General features: G+C 40.1%; 2 protein-coding genes across 3 annotated transcripts in view; one reads left to right on the forward strand and one right to left on the reverse strand.

Annotated features, from left to right (window-relative positions):
* The window catches only part of CPT2 (carnitine palmitoyltransferase 2), a 64952-nt gene that overhangs the window by 39825 nt on the left and 12311 nt on the right, over window positions 1-12816 (forward strand). The gene's annotated exons all lie outside the window — the stretch shown is intronic.
* SLC1A7 (solute carrier family 1 member 7) overlaps window positions 1-12816 on the reverse strand; it is a 46673-nt gene that overhangs the window by 29666 nt on the left and 4191 nt on the right. Inside the window, exon 3 of one of the 2 annotated variants that reach the window (XM_053985516.1) lies at window positions 3005-3220. The exons of the other annotated variant lie outside the window; for it this stretch is intronic. Within the exon in view, the coding sequence (XP_053841491.1) occupies window positions 3005-3220 (216 nt within the window). The remainder of the gene's footprint in view (window positions 1-3004; window positions 3221-12816) is intronic. 2 annotated transcript variants of the gene reach the window in all.

Raw genomic sequence — 12816 nt, forward strand, 5'->3', positions numbered from 1 at the left:
AGGTATGAAATTCAGGATGTTGATGAGATTATGTATTTCCTGGCTGATGTGAGGTTTAGAGCCATTTCAGAATTATGCACCACAATGCCACTGTTATCTCTTCACCAAATCATTGTTGTTTGTGGGTTTTTTTTGTTTGTTTGGGGTTTTTGTTTTCTTTCTTTTTTTTCTTTTTTTTTTTTTTTTTTAACATAATGGACAAATATACGGGGGAAACACCATCTACAAAATAATGCAGAATAATAATAATGTGGTTATTGATTAGTGTTGCAAATGTTTAGGATAACCACGAGGGTCTGCACTAGGTTTTTTTTGTTTCATTTTTTGCTGATTCAGCATATTCTTTAATTTCTAATTAAAACCACTACTAAAAGCAAAAATCTCACACAAAAATTCAAGACATTCAATTTCTAGCAACATCTTTCCTGCCAAAAGTTCTAGATGTGGCAATGTCGTATATAACATCACAAGAAATAATAATGTTTTTCATCATTTCAAAGTGGCTTCAAATCTGAAATCAATGAGGGTGAATACATGTATCCCCATGCCAAGATTCATGCTTTTAAAATAAACCCCACAATAATATCACATATATCATCTCTTCACTTGTACATTTAGCATTCTTCATTTGCAGAATACCAGATGTTTCCTGTGTAAACGTCTGGGCACATATGCAATTGATAAATGGAGAGGAAATTAATGAATTGAGAAGATAAGCCAATCTGGGCTGAAAAAGATGGTTTCCAGCTGTGAATGGAAGTGATTTATCATTGAGCTAAAGGATCAGCTTTTCTAGCTCAAACCAGCAGATACATCATTACATTTAATCCAGACTTCCACACAGATATTTAAGAGTCTTGCAACTGACTGCAGCAGAGCCAGAATTTCACCCATAGTGTTTGCCTAGGCTGAAAGCCCATTCCCCACAGTTCTGTTGTTATTATTTATTTATTTAGTAAGTGTGGTTATTTCTGTAGCAGAGGAATAAAAACCATCCGTTTGTGCTCTCAGGATAGAAAGATTGCAGCTGTGGCTGCTGCTGAGCACAGCAAAAGGAGTCTGAGCTGGATTCTCTCTTTTTAACCTTTGGTGATGAGAGGGGCTTGTTGACCTTGTCATTGTTGACACCTGCCAAAACCAGTGAAGAATTTAAGGTTTTGCAGACTAGAAGCAAGGCTGCTTGGAAACTTGAATACCTGAAATGTGCACACAAGCTATTATGATTTGCTTGGGTAAATGTTTGTAGAAAAGTGGAATTATAGAAGACACTTGTAAATATTTAGATCACAATATGTTTTTTGACCTGCAGTGAGGCTCAGAGGAATAAAGTGTTCCCAAACCTCCCCACAACACCCCTGGTGTACAGGGAGGGCCAGGCAGAGGTGAAGAGATGAGCAGGTCTCAGGTCTCAGTCTTTTTTTGCAATAGTATAGAAAATTTTGATTTTGATAACCCAGATTACTTTCCATCTAACTCATCTCCATGACAAGTTTACTCTGAGCCTCTAAAGGCAGCTGGGCTGGTGTGAGAAAGGGAATGAGAACCTGTGGTGAGGGAGACCTTCCCAGACAGAGCTGTAAGGTCCTTTTGGATGTACCTTTGCACCATGTGTCCCACTGTGCCTTTCGTTTTCTCTGACCGAGGCCTTAGAACACTAGGGATGCTTCCCAAACACTGCCACTATGAAGACAGTCATTAAGGTGACATTTTTCTTAGATTCTCTTTTACTTCTTGTGCTACTCTGTCATACTAAGGGATTCAAAGCTCTTGTAACTTGCTCTTGGTGTAGGAATTACAGTCCTCTGTGCAGCAGAAACAGAATAATGTGACTTAACCCCATGTCACAAACAGACATGGGAATTCCACTGCACATCCATCCCTCATGGCAACGTCACTGGAGAGATACAGATGGGTACCCAGTGCAGATGAAGATGGTGGTTTTGTGAGAAACTACAAAAGAGGTCGTCCTCTGCTGCTGCTCCATGACTAAAATAATTTGGCCCATTCTCACAAAGATATAAAATATAAATACAGGTGGCCTGAGTAAATGCAACTTGGAGGAGAAAAAAAGGGTCTTTTGTAAGCTTCTCTTCCCAGTTCCTTTTGATTTGAAGTCCAAATAAGTCAAAGTACTTTGTGTGCTGTCATGCTGTCAGGGTCAGGAATTCGGGTTTTTGAAAGGCAAACTGTGAACCATTTTTAATTTCAGGAAGTTGGACTCCAAAGAGAATTCTCTGTGGTACTGATACACACTTGGCCTGAAAGCCCTTGACCGATGTAGTATGAGATCAGCAACTTGAGGAACTACCAAACAAAGGCAAAACTTGGTCTTTCTGCATGAGCAAAATAAATCCAAGGCACAGAATATATTCAGTCAACAAATTAATCCCACTAGCACCTGGAATATTGGGACAAAAAGGGATTTCAGGCAAGGCCATGAAATTCCAGCAGTGCCCTAATGCTGCTCTAAAAGAGCAACTGTGACTTTTGATGAACAAAATAAAACGAATAAGAAAAAGCCCCAAAGCAGAATAAAAAATGCACCACAGTGGTCCTTCTAATTGTATCCTTTATCTGCAAATTGGTATGAACAGCTGTAACAGCACCTTTGAGAATTATTTTCTGAAAAATGTGCGTTTCACCCCTTTATTTAAGGTTTTGCCAATTGCAACTGTCTACTCTTATTTAAATGAACATGACATTTTAATACTCCCTTGACCCTAATAATGGATTTGATGGTGAGGTCCACAGGCTATATGGACTCCTGTGGGGTATAAAAGACCTGCTCCATTGTTGTTGGTTGGTGGCCATTCATTTAAATTTTACAAGAAACAGCCAGTATAAACATCTGATAACTTGAAAATTATCTTCTGAAACTTAATTTTTTCTCAGTCTCAACAAAACATCTGTCCTTAGATTCAGAGCTGAGGCTCAGGCCACAGTTCCTCCTGCAGTTCTGTACAAAATGCTGCCTTCAGAAAGCAGAAAGAATGGATGTCGTTACCGGATTAAGTCCAGCAGTGCGTCTGCAGAGCTCATGATGGGCTTTCCACCCTCCTCAGTGCTCTCCTTCTGTGCTGCTCCACCAGGGTGGATAATGGACACCATAATTATTCCCACAACCACAGCCACAAAGGTTGTCCACAGGTAGTAAGTGACAGTTATGATTCCCAAGCGACTGGAAGTCTTGGCATCCAGGGCTGCGAGCCCAGACATCAAGCTGTGGGAAGAAAACACAGCAGAAATTGTGTTTAAATGAACATTATTTTGCATTACATTAATGCAGCTGAAAGTCTAATTTCTGAATTATTCCAGCCTGCCTGCTTCTCTTACAGCTGATTCTACATGTCAGTGTTTTAATAAGCTTGCCATAACACTGAAGCTGTAGTGTCTGTGTCTGAAGGGGCGTTTTCCAATTGCCAGGTCAGATCCTGGAAGGAACTTGCAAGCTCAGGCTGCACATGTGGGGACTGAATCCTACTGACTCTTCCCTGAAATTCCAGGGACAGTTTCACACAAGTTACACATGTGATGGCTCAGTTCACAGGAGCAGTGGCAATAGTTATTAAAACTCTATGTGTCATACTCTACACATAATTTTACGGAATAATAGAATAATTCAGGTTTGAATGGACCTCTGAAGAAAATCTAATCAACCCACTCAGCCCTTCCTGTTTGAAGTGGGGACACAATTTTAAAATTAAAACCACTAAGGGGCAATTTTGTCATATAGTCCATTCTTTAGCAAAAATGATAACTTTTTTTTTTTCTTTTTAAATAAATTCAATCTATTTTTGCTTTGCCAGGAAGCACATTGGGAGCAGACTGTAATTCAGTGTGCCTTCAGTTTAAATGGGGACAGTGATGGGATTCAGAGGAAACACCTCTGTGGGAAGTGTGGCTGCCCAGTTGGGAGCAAAGAACATGTTGTGATCACTTCAGTTTTCCATAGTATCAGAGAATAACAGAGTCATACAATCATAGAATATGCTGAGTTGGAAGGGACCTATCAGGATCTTTGCTCTTCAGCTCCCTGCCTAGCACTGCCAGAGCATCACGAGTGTCCATCCTCTTGCTTGTACAGTTTGCCTGTGCCAAGCCATACAATTCTCTACCATGAGATTTAGCTCCCACTGACCCTCTTGTACAGGCAGATTAGACAGAGCACTCCTTGGCCCCTGAGGTTTCTTTAGGTTGCTAGACCCTGATGCAGTTTCCAAGTGACCTGAGTCTGGGATTTGATTTTCCACTGACAGCAGTATTGTTTGGGGCTTTAAATTGAGATTTCCCTTTGGATAATTCTCTGTGAACTCTCCAAAGCATACATCTCAGGAAAAGTACAGGTGAAATAAAATACCATATTTATTATTTGGTGTGTCCAGCTGTCTCATCAAAACAGACCTGTTTATCAGGCCTGTTCTCATAAATATTTACTAAGCTGCACCTCCTTGAATGAGATCTTCTTGACCTCACACTGCTCAGAGAGGTTGTCTAGAGCCAATGCTAAAGTGCAGCTTAGCCTTTATAGTAGATTTAATGAAATCAAATGGGTGGATTTAGTGTTCAGGTTCCAGCTACCCACTAGATTAATTAAGAAAATGTATTGCTTTTCTGCATTGCCAGTCTCGCATTTAGCATGGGTTTTATTAACACTGTAGGAGCAAGGGTGCACTGGAGTTTGGATAATTTAGAAAATTAGCATCTCAGCAACTCTCACTCTTGTAACCATTGTTCTTTGCTTTTATTTATCATTGGATTTGATAAAAATCCCACGTTTCTGTGTGTCTGCAAAGCACTATGTACAAATACAGCGCTGCATATTGAAAATACAGTAGTAGGAATGCTACTTTGTTCCTTGGCATTTCCCCTGGATGAGCCTGTGCAGAAGAGTAAATATTCTAAAACATTTTTTTAATAAAACAGTTAAGTTAAATATATTTATCTCAAATTAATTTGACAGTTTTCTGTTAAAAAAATTCTGTGTTGTTAGTAGATTTTGAGGACTGAACTCTTCTCTCAGGCTGAGGTTCTGCAGGCCATTGAGCCAGTTTGACAGCTCATTGCTGCACAGAATAGATACCTGTATTGTACTAGAGTCCAGCACTGTTTCACCCCCACATTCCCAGGTTAAAAAAAAAAAAAGAAAAATGAGAATCAGGTTGATTTTTAACCAGCTGGATGTTTTTCATGGTAACAGTTTTCAGGGTTCTTTATAGATACATTATGCAGGTGACACCAGTGGTGGGAAGGGCTGACTGTTGAGCAGCAGAGCTGTAACTTGCAGGGAGAGCAATTCCTGGGAGAAGGCACTGCCAAGGAGACAGAGAGTTCACTCCCCTTCCCTCCCTGGTGCTGCCCTGGAGCCACTGTCACTGTGGGGAAGCCACACTGTTCCTGTTGTCCTTGATGCCCCTGGGCCATGTTGGTTCTACAGAACAGCAGAGGAATGAACCCTGTCTTGATTGCTCACCTGAGAAGTATTTCCAGAAGTATTTAGGGACAAAAATCCTTATTAAATATGTCCAGTGGTTCAGGTGAGTTTAGGGTTGTTACCTCAGCCTCAAGATGCAGGGCCTTAGGATTTGGGAGGATGTTGTTCAGCTGGAATCTAATCTTACCTTGGCTCATAGGTGACAAATCCTGAGGGGGCTAATAACGAGATTGCTCTGTCTTGGGGATATTCATTAACAAGATCATCATCTGTAATGAGATTATCCTGTCACCAGATAAAGTCATGCTCAGTTCATGCTGTGATGAGAAAGTCATCAAAAGTAATTAACTATGGAGGTGCAGTGGGGTAACTGGGATGTGACAGAAGCATGAACAGAGGTCTGGGCTCAGACAAAACCCTGTGTTCTCCATGGCCTGCAGCGCTCAGGAAGGGACCACTGGAACCAGTTCTCCAAAGGCTGGGGAGTGACAGTGCTCATGTCATTTTAGGCAATAGCTCAGAATCATTTCAGAAAGAAATGCCTGTAACTAGAATGAGACAGTAATCACTCATTCACTATTTTTTGTTTGACTTCATGTGGTTGATACCAGAAGGAACAGGACAAAAGACACAAAGATTAAGAGACATAGTGGTTATCACAGTTATTGTACAAAGCAAGTATACATCACAGCAGTTTATTACTGTTATCTCTAGAGTTCTGACATTCACACAATGTAGCCAAAGGATGACAAGAAAAAGTACTCTTCTTACTTCCTAGGGAACTGAGGGGCAGGAGGAATAAGCTTCCAGCTAGTTTAAACTAACATCACTGTATCATGCTCAGGTCCTCCTTCAAAGTCTAATTTTCATCAGACATTTTTGGCTACATAAAAACTTCTGAAGAGTTTCCCAAGATTCTTCTAAACCAGAACAAAGCTATTCTCATGGCTTCCACTGGTAGACTCTCATGAAACACACTGGAATGGAAAAGAGTGTACCTTTAATTCTTGTCAAACCTCAGGATCTGGTTGACCTTGGAAGAACAGGGCAGATATTTGATACATAGATTGAAATTATTTGAGAAGTTGTGTAGTTAAGTAGCTTCCACACATGTGATTCATGTGTAGCTTCTTCCATAGCGTGTTTTAACGATTGCCAAATGGACAAAACAGGATTAAGAAAATAAAAAGCAATCTGCAGCTTTTATAAAGAATTACTGTACATCTCACTCCTTTATCAGTCTGGGAAAAAAAAAAAATCCACAAAATTGTAATTTAAGGTTCAGACACCATTTCTTAGCTTGTATAGAAAAAAACCTGTCGAGCCTAAAGTGAAGGGGAAGACATCTTCGATTCTAGGAATTATATGTGACTAATTAAAAAGGTAAAGTCAGTTTCTACATTGTTTAAAGTATTTGTAATTGTATGAAACAAAGAACCAAGTATTAAGTTTCATGTCTGCTTTGAGGGAAATTTGTGTAAAACCCCCAAGACTAAAATAGAATTTTTGATGTAAAGAAGGAAATTCTTTCCAATATCTTGGAAATCTAATTAGTCCCATGCAAACAAGTAGCTAAACCCTTTTGAGCACCTCTAGGCTTGTTCTGGCTGTCACAGATAAGCATCAGGTAATTTATTTACAAATAAAAATAGAACTTTCTATCTTCTCTGCAATTCTCTAGGTTTTTCTCTTGCTGCCTGATGAAAGCACATTTTTTGTCCTGTCTCAAGATCAAACCCTATATCCTCAGAAAGGGAAAATACAAGAAACTGCTGCTAAGACCCTATTCTGCATGTTTATTTTGTCTTCCTCTCCACCAGAAGCCATCTGGATGTTGCTTTGAAATAGATGGATTATGGATAAAGTTATCAGAAGGGATTAGTGTGATTAGAAAGACATTAATCCTGTCAAGAAGTAATGGTCAAGTATTAACCACCAACAGTTGTTCCTAGAATGATGTTTGTTTTCATTCATCCCGTTCCCTCCCTTCCATTCTCATTTTGTAATTGCATGCTGTGGAAAAGACCTTGCTGAGCAAGTTCTGCCAGTGAGGCTGGAAGTGCCTCCAACAGCTACATTAGAGATGATTATATTCCAGTTGAGCATCATGAAAGGGAAGTGCTGGCTTCACTAATGCTGCTTGATCATGCAGGCAGGCTCTCGCTCACCTTTTGTCAAGGTCAGTGCCTTCGAGTCTCAACATGATAATAATGTGCATTTAATCATCTCAAAATGCTTCACCAGTGGAACCTCCTCTAATGCAGGAAGGCAGCATCTCCATTTTATAGACTCAGAAACAGAGAAATTAAGGCACTTTTAAATGAAGACAAACCACTTACAGTGAAAAAAAATCTGCCTGAAGTGGTCTCTGAATTGCAGTGAACCATCACACTTTTCCTTATCTGTGCCCAGCTATCTGTGCTTTCAAAGAGGCTGCTTCACCTCCATGGAGGCACCATTTTCAGAGTAATGTTTGCAACAACGAAAATACAACTCTACAGTAATGAAAGAAAGAGAGAAGAATCTTTCTCTGGCTCTTTTTGTAGTTTAATGCTTGATTTGCTCTTAGTCTCTAGTGTAGTCAAAATTATATCAGCAGTGAGAAAGAGGGATCAGAATGACTTTTTCTTTTCAGGATATCCTTTTGATATCTTCTAATATGAAAGCCACCTACAGAGCAAGACCCTGCCATTGCTGCAATAGAGCAAGGGCAGTGGTAGTGGTGGGAAGATCATAGCCCAGCCCTGTCTGCTTCACCCTGCCCCATGCTCTGCCCTTCCTGACAGAGATGTGTCACAGGAGTTTTGCACACTGCTGGTGTGCTGCAGCCTTCTGCTGATCTGAACACAAAGAAGGGACTATCTTAGTCACTGTGGCCAGTGGAATGATCCCCAATGTCTTGTATTATTAAAAATTTCATAGTATTACAACCTGATTTTCAAGGAGTTGACAAGTCTGGAACCCTTCTGAAGGTCCAAGGGGCTACTAAGGTGATCTCCTGTGCAAATCCAGTAATAGAAAATGGCTTTTTAAAAGTTTAGACATCTTGATATAAATGAAATTGTGTCTAAGCTCAAAAAAAACCCCAATTGCAGAAAGTGGTAGCTGTAGTACAAACAGGACTGCTGCAGCAGTTTCTGTATGGTTGGATTATCAGCTATAAATAACACTTGAAATGTGAATTCATTTTTCAGAGCCCTAGTATGTAGCTATTTTACTAAACACAGTGTAAGCCCAAAGGTGTCAGGCATGATGGAAAATCTGGCTCTCGATCTTCAAGCAAAAAAAGCAACAAAAACATGTCAGAAGATCAATACACTGTTAGCAGTGATTATGTTTAATTTTACAGCTAGGCTGCTAGGAAAGAAACCAATATACATTTCTAATGCATCATAACATGAATAATTTTGAGATTTAGGTTTCTTAAATTGCTTTATAAAATAGTAAGATTTTTATTTTTTACCTAAAATCTTGGTATCTCCTTTATAGTCTAACAGTTGTTACTCTTAATGACAAATTGACATACACAGCAAAAATCCTGCGAGGAATTCACACGATGCATTTTATTTTCTCTTTCTTGTGCAATAGGAAATCTGCTTTTATGGACTAATATAAACAAGGCAGGACTTTGTACAGCACACAGTGAAGGCTGATGTCCAATGGCTGTTCTGTCACCTGCATATGTGAGGTTACTGTGATACATCTGTGACTTCTGGAAGGGATGAACAGCAACCTTTGGTCACTGACTGACAAAGGGGATTGCAGTGTAGCTCATGCAGAATTCAGGTTGGCTTGCTGATTTCAGCTGTTCTGATTAAAAAAAAAAGGTGTTTCCTAAATTCAAAGGTCAGGATGCAAACAAACCCAAATTATCTTTTAAATATGAATGTGCATCTTCACATGGTGAAAGGAGCCAAGAATTTTATTAATACTTGATTTTTTTTTCTTCTGTCAGCTCTTTCAAGCATTTTAGATTAAGCAAAAAGCAAAAGGATTTGAAACATAAATTTGGATTATAAACAAATGTCAAATTTATTCAACTGCTTTTTGTCTAAGAAAACAGAGGGAATCCAGCCAGCCCCTCAAGCTCCACATGTCATTCCCATTCCTTTGTGAGACACTAAGTATTTTAGAGCTCTCAGAGGACTACAGAAAAATTCTGTCAGGTCACAAACAGTTCATACCCCATTTGTAATCACCTCAGTGCTTTCCACACCCATTCACTCTGTGACCACAGATTCCTCTTGCTCGTCACTAGATCCCTACTGACACTCCCTAAATAATTTCTACTGGGTTGGTCCAATTTTGTCATTATGATGTGTAATTGCAACATGTCATTTTTCACTGAAACAGTCTGGACCTCTGGGTTGCACAAACAAAAGAAAACACTAGAAAAAAGTATTGGATCTGACCATTAGGCTTAACATTTCTTAACATAGCTAATGACATTGAAAATGTTACAGATGATAATGTGGAGAAACTTCTGAAGATGTCTCAGGCATGGAGGGGGGATAAAAACTTTCCTCTACAAGCTGAAGTCATCTCAAATGATGACTTTTGGGGTAATCTAACACCAGTTCGGCAATATAATAGCAACATAGAGATTGAAAATAGTATAATGGTGTCAGTGAGATTGCTTTCTGACTGCTTCTTCTTACCCTTGGGTAATCCTTATATTTCAGTTTCATCCAAGTACTTTCGCTTTTCACTCTAAAAGTAAATGTATTTATTCCCTCTAGTCATCTTCTTAAGACTCACTTCTCTACACTGACTTTCTCCACAATAAAGACTTGAGATAATATATCCTAGGAAAGAGCTAACATCTTGTTCTCACTAGGGTGAAATGTACTTTTATTATTATTTACATTACAGTATTACACATGACAGGTAGTGCAGAAATGGGACTTTCTGCACTTTATGTTATCATTCAGGTCCCCCACAGATTTCCCCATGCACACCCCACAGAAGGTTTACCCTCCCCTGTTGGGGAAGGTCTGTTCCTCAGTGCCAATAGAGGTGAAATAGAGGGAAAAGTCCACAGTCCAATAATGAGAAGAAAAAAAGCCCTGTGTTCCCAAAGCAATTTCATTCTATGGAAAATACTTCTGCCTTGGTACTTCATGGAACATTTTTCTGAGCAGGCTCTTCAGAGACCCAGAGGCAGCACTTTGCAGCTGCTCCTCAGCACCTCACTAGATAATACAGTACATAAATTTGATTGCACTCGATTATAGAACCAAAGAATGTTTAGGTTGGAAAAGACCTCTAAGATCTTTAACTCCAACTGTTCTTTCCCCCAGCATTGCCAAGTCCCACTAAACCATGTCCCCAAGTGCCACATCTACTTGTCTTTTAAATACACCCCAGTCTGGCAGCAAGGATAAGAAGAGAGCAGTTGGTATTAAGGGGAATAGTTTAACACATACATAAGAGACAAGACCAAGCCTAAACTGACCAGAACCTTCTGTTATCCACCCTTTCCCTTTAGGTCTTTAGGTAAATTATGTGTCAAGACATGGAAAATACCTCTTAGTACCAGGGGTGTATTAGAAGAAACAGTACTGCACAAATTCTCATTCATGTAAAACCAGTATTATTGAGTAGATTAATTTTGGCTGTCCTCTTTATTTAAATATAACCATAAACAGAAAAAAAATCATAGCCTTTTAGACATCTCTTTTCCTTCTGAATGAATATTATACTGATTTTATCAGACAGTGTTTTATAATCATAGTAAAAGGTTTAAATTATCAATTGCAGTACAGGTCTTGGAGAGTTTGGGTCAAACTTTTCACCCCTAGCAAACAATGATCTTAAGTAGCAAAACAGAGGAACAATCTCCAGTGTGAGGTTTATTGCCAGTTTCATCTGCAGCTGAGAGCAAACAAACAGTACCCAACAGAACCTACCCAGGTCAATGGCCAATTTGGTATGGCCTCATACAGGCAAACAATGTCAGAATTCCATTAAAACAAAGTGAGCAATATTTGTCATTGGTGAGATGTTTAAATGGCAGAGAGCTGGGGGAAAAATATGGGGAAAAGGGTACTAAAAAGAGAAGATTCTAATTAAATACTAGGCTTTAAGAGCATGAGTAAGAATCACCAACTTGGGAATGTGAGCAGAAGGATGAAGGATTACCAGAACTGATGGCATTATGGACAGGAATCCCTTTAAAGAAAGACAGAACTATATTTAGAGTATTGTATTTAATTCATCAACAAAACCACAATAGTAACTAATATTTATTACTAATGGGCCTTCAAATAAATATGGAATTTTATTAGCATACACTTGTTTGTACCAGGCACAACATACTCAGAGGAACAAGCTCTATAATTTAAAAAATTCAGGTCAAATCGGGTCTTTTATTTTGACTATAAAGGGAATAATATTTCTTTAACAGGATCTGCTAATGGAAAAGGATCAAATCTCTGCTGCTCAGTATTTCTTAAAAATCTAGAAAATGGTTGGTGGTAAATAAATACAAAATGTAATAATCTTCCTAAGCTTAAAAAACAAAACTGCTTTTTCCAAAGGGAATATAACCAGGCTGTTACAACAGCAAAACAGTTCGAGTCTGACCTGACAATTCTTTTCCGACTCTCATTGCTGACTGCTAATCACAGTCTTAGAAAACTTGGCCCTGTATCTTTTTCCAGATAAAAGCTTAATCATATAAACAAGGAGAGTGCTGGAATAAAGGATGCAACTTTCTATTACACATATAGGTAGACATATAGGACAAAGAGAAACTAGAAGGTTTATTATTTTCTAGATAGGGAGTGGCACCGGCAATCCCCGGGATGTGGGAGCCCGGGCAGTGGTACCAGGAAAGCCCCGGGATGCGGGAGCCGGGGCAGTGGTACCAGGAAACCCCCGGCATGCGGGAGCCCGGGCAGTGGTACCAGGAAAGCCCCGGGATGCGGGAGCCCGGGCAGTGGTACCAGGAAAGCCCCGGCATGCGGGAGCCCGGGCAGTGGCACCGACAGTCCCCGGGACGCGCGGAGGGATCGGGTGCTCGGTGTCCCGGCAGAGCCGCCCGGTGGCCGCAGGGTGCATTGCGGGGTATCACAGCCCGAGCCTCCGGCCGCGCCGGGAATGCCGGAGGGACAAGGAAAGGGCATTGAACAAACCTGAGCAGCGGGATCTGCCTGAGGGTTTGATAAACAGAACTTCAGGGCAGGAGGCACGGGCAGCTGTGCGCCTGCCTGCTGGAAAACCTGAGATCTGTTGAAGGCTGAAACGTTTTGCGTATAAGGAGGAAAATAAACTGTTTGCATGGTCCCTGTCAAATGAGGATTGAAGCCTCTGTCCCAAAGAGAATCAGGGAACTTCAGAGCTTCTGCAGCTGATCTTTCAGGCTTGTTGAGGACATCAATCTC

Source organism: Vidua macroura, chromosome 9 (genome assembly GCF_024509145.1).
Source record: "Vidua macroura isolate BioBank_ID:100142 chromosome 9, ASM2450914v1, whole genome shotgun sequence".
NCBI classification, from domain to species: domain Eukaryota; kingdom Metazoa; phylum Chordata; class Aves; order Passeriformes; family Viduidae; genus Vidua; species Vidua macroura.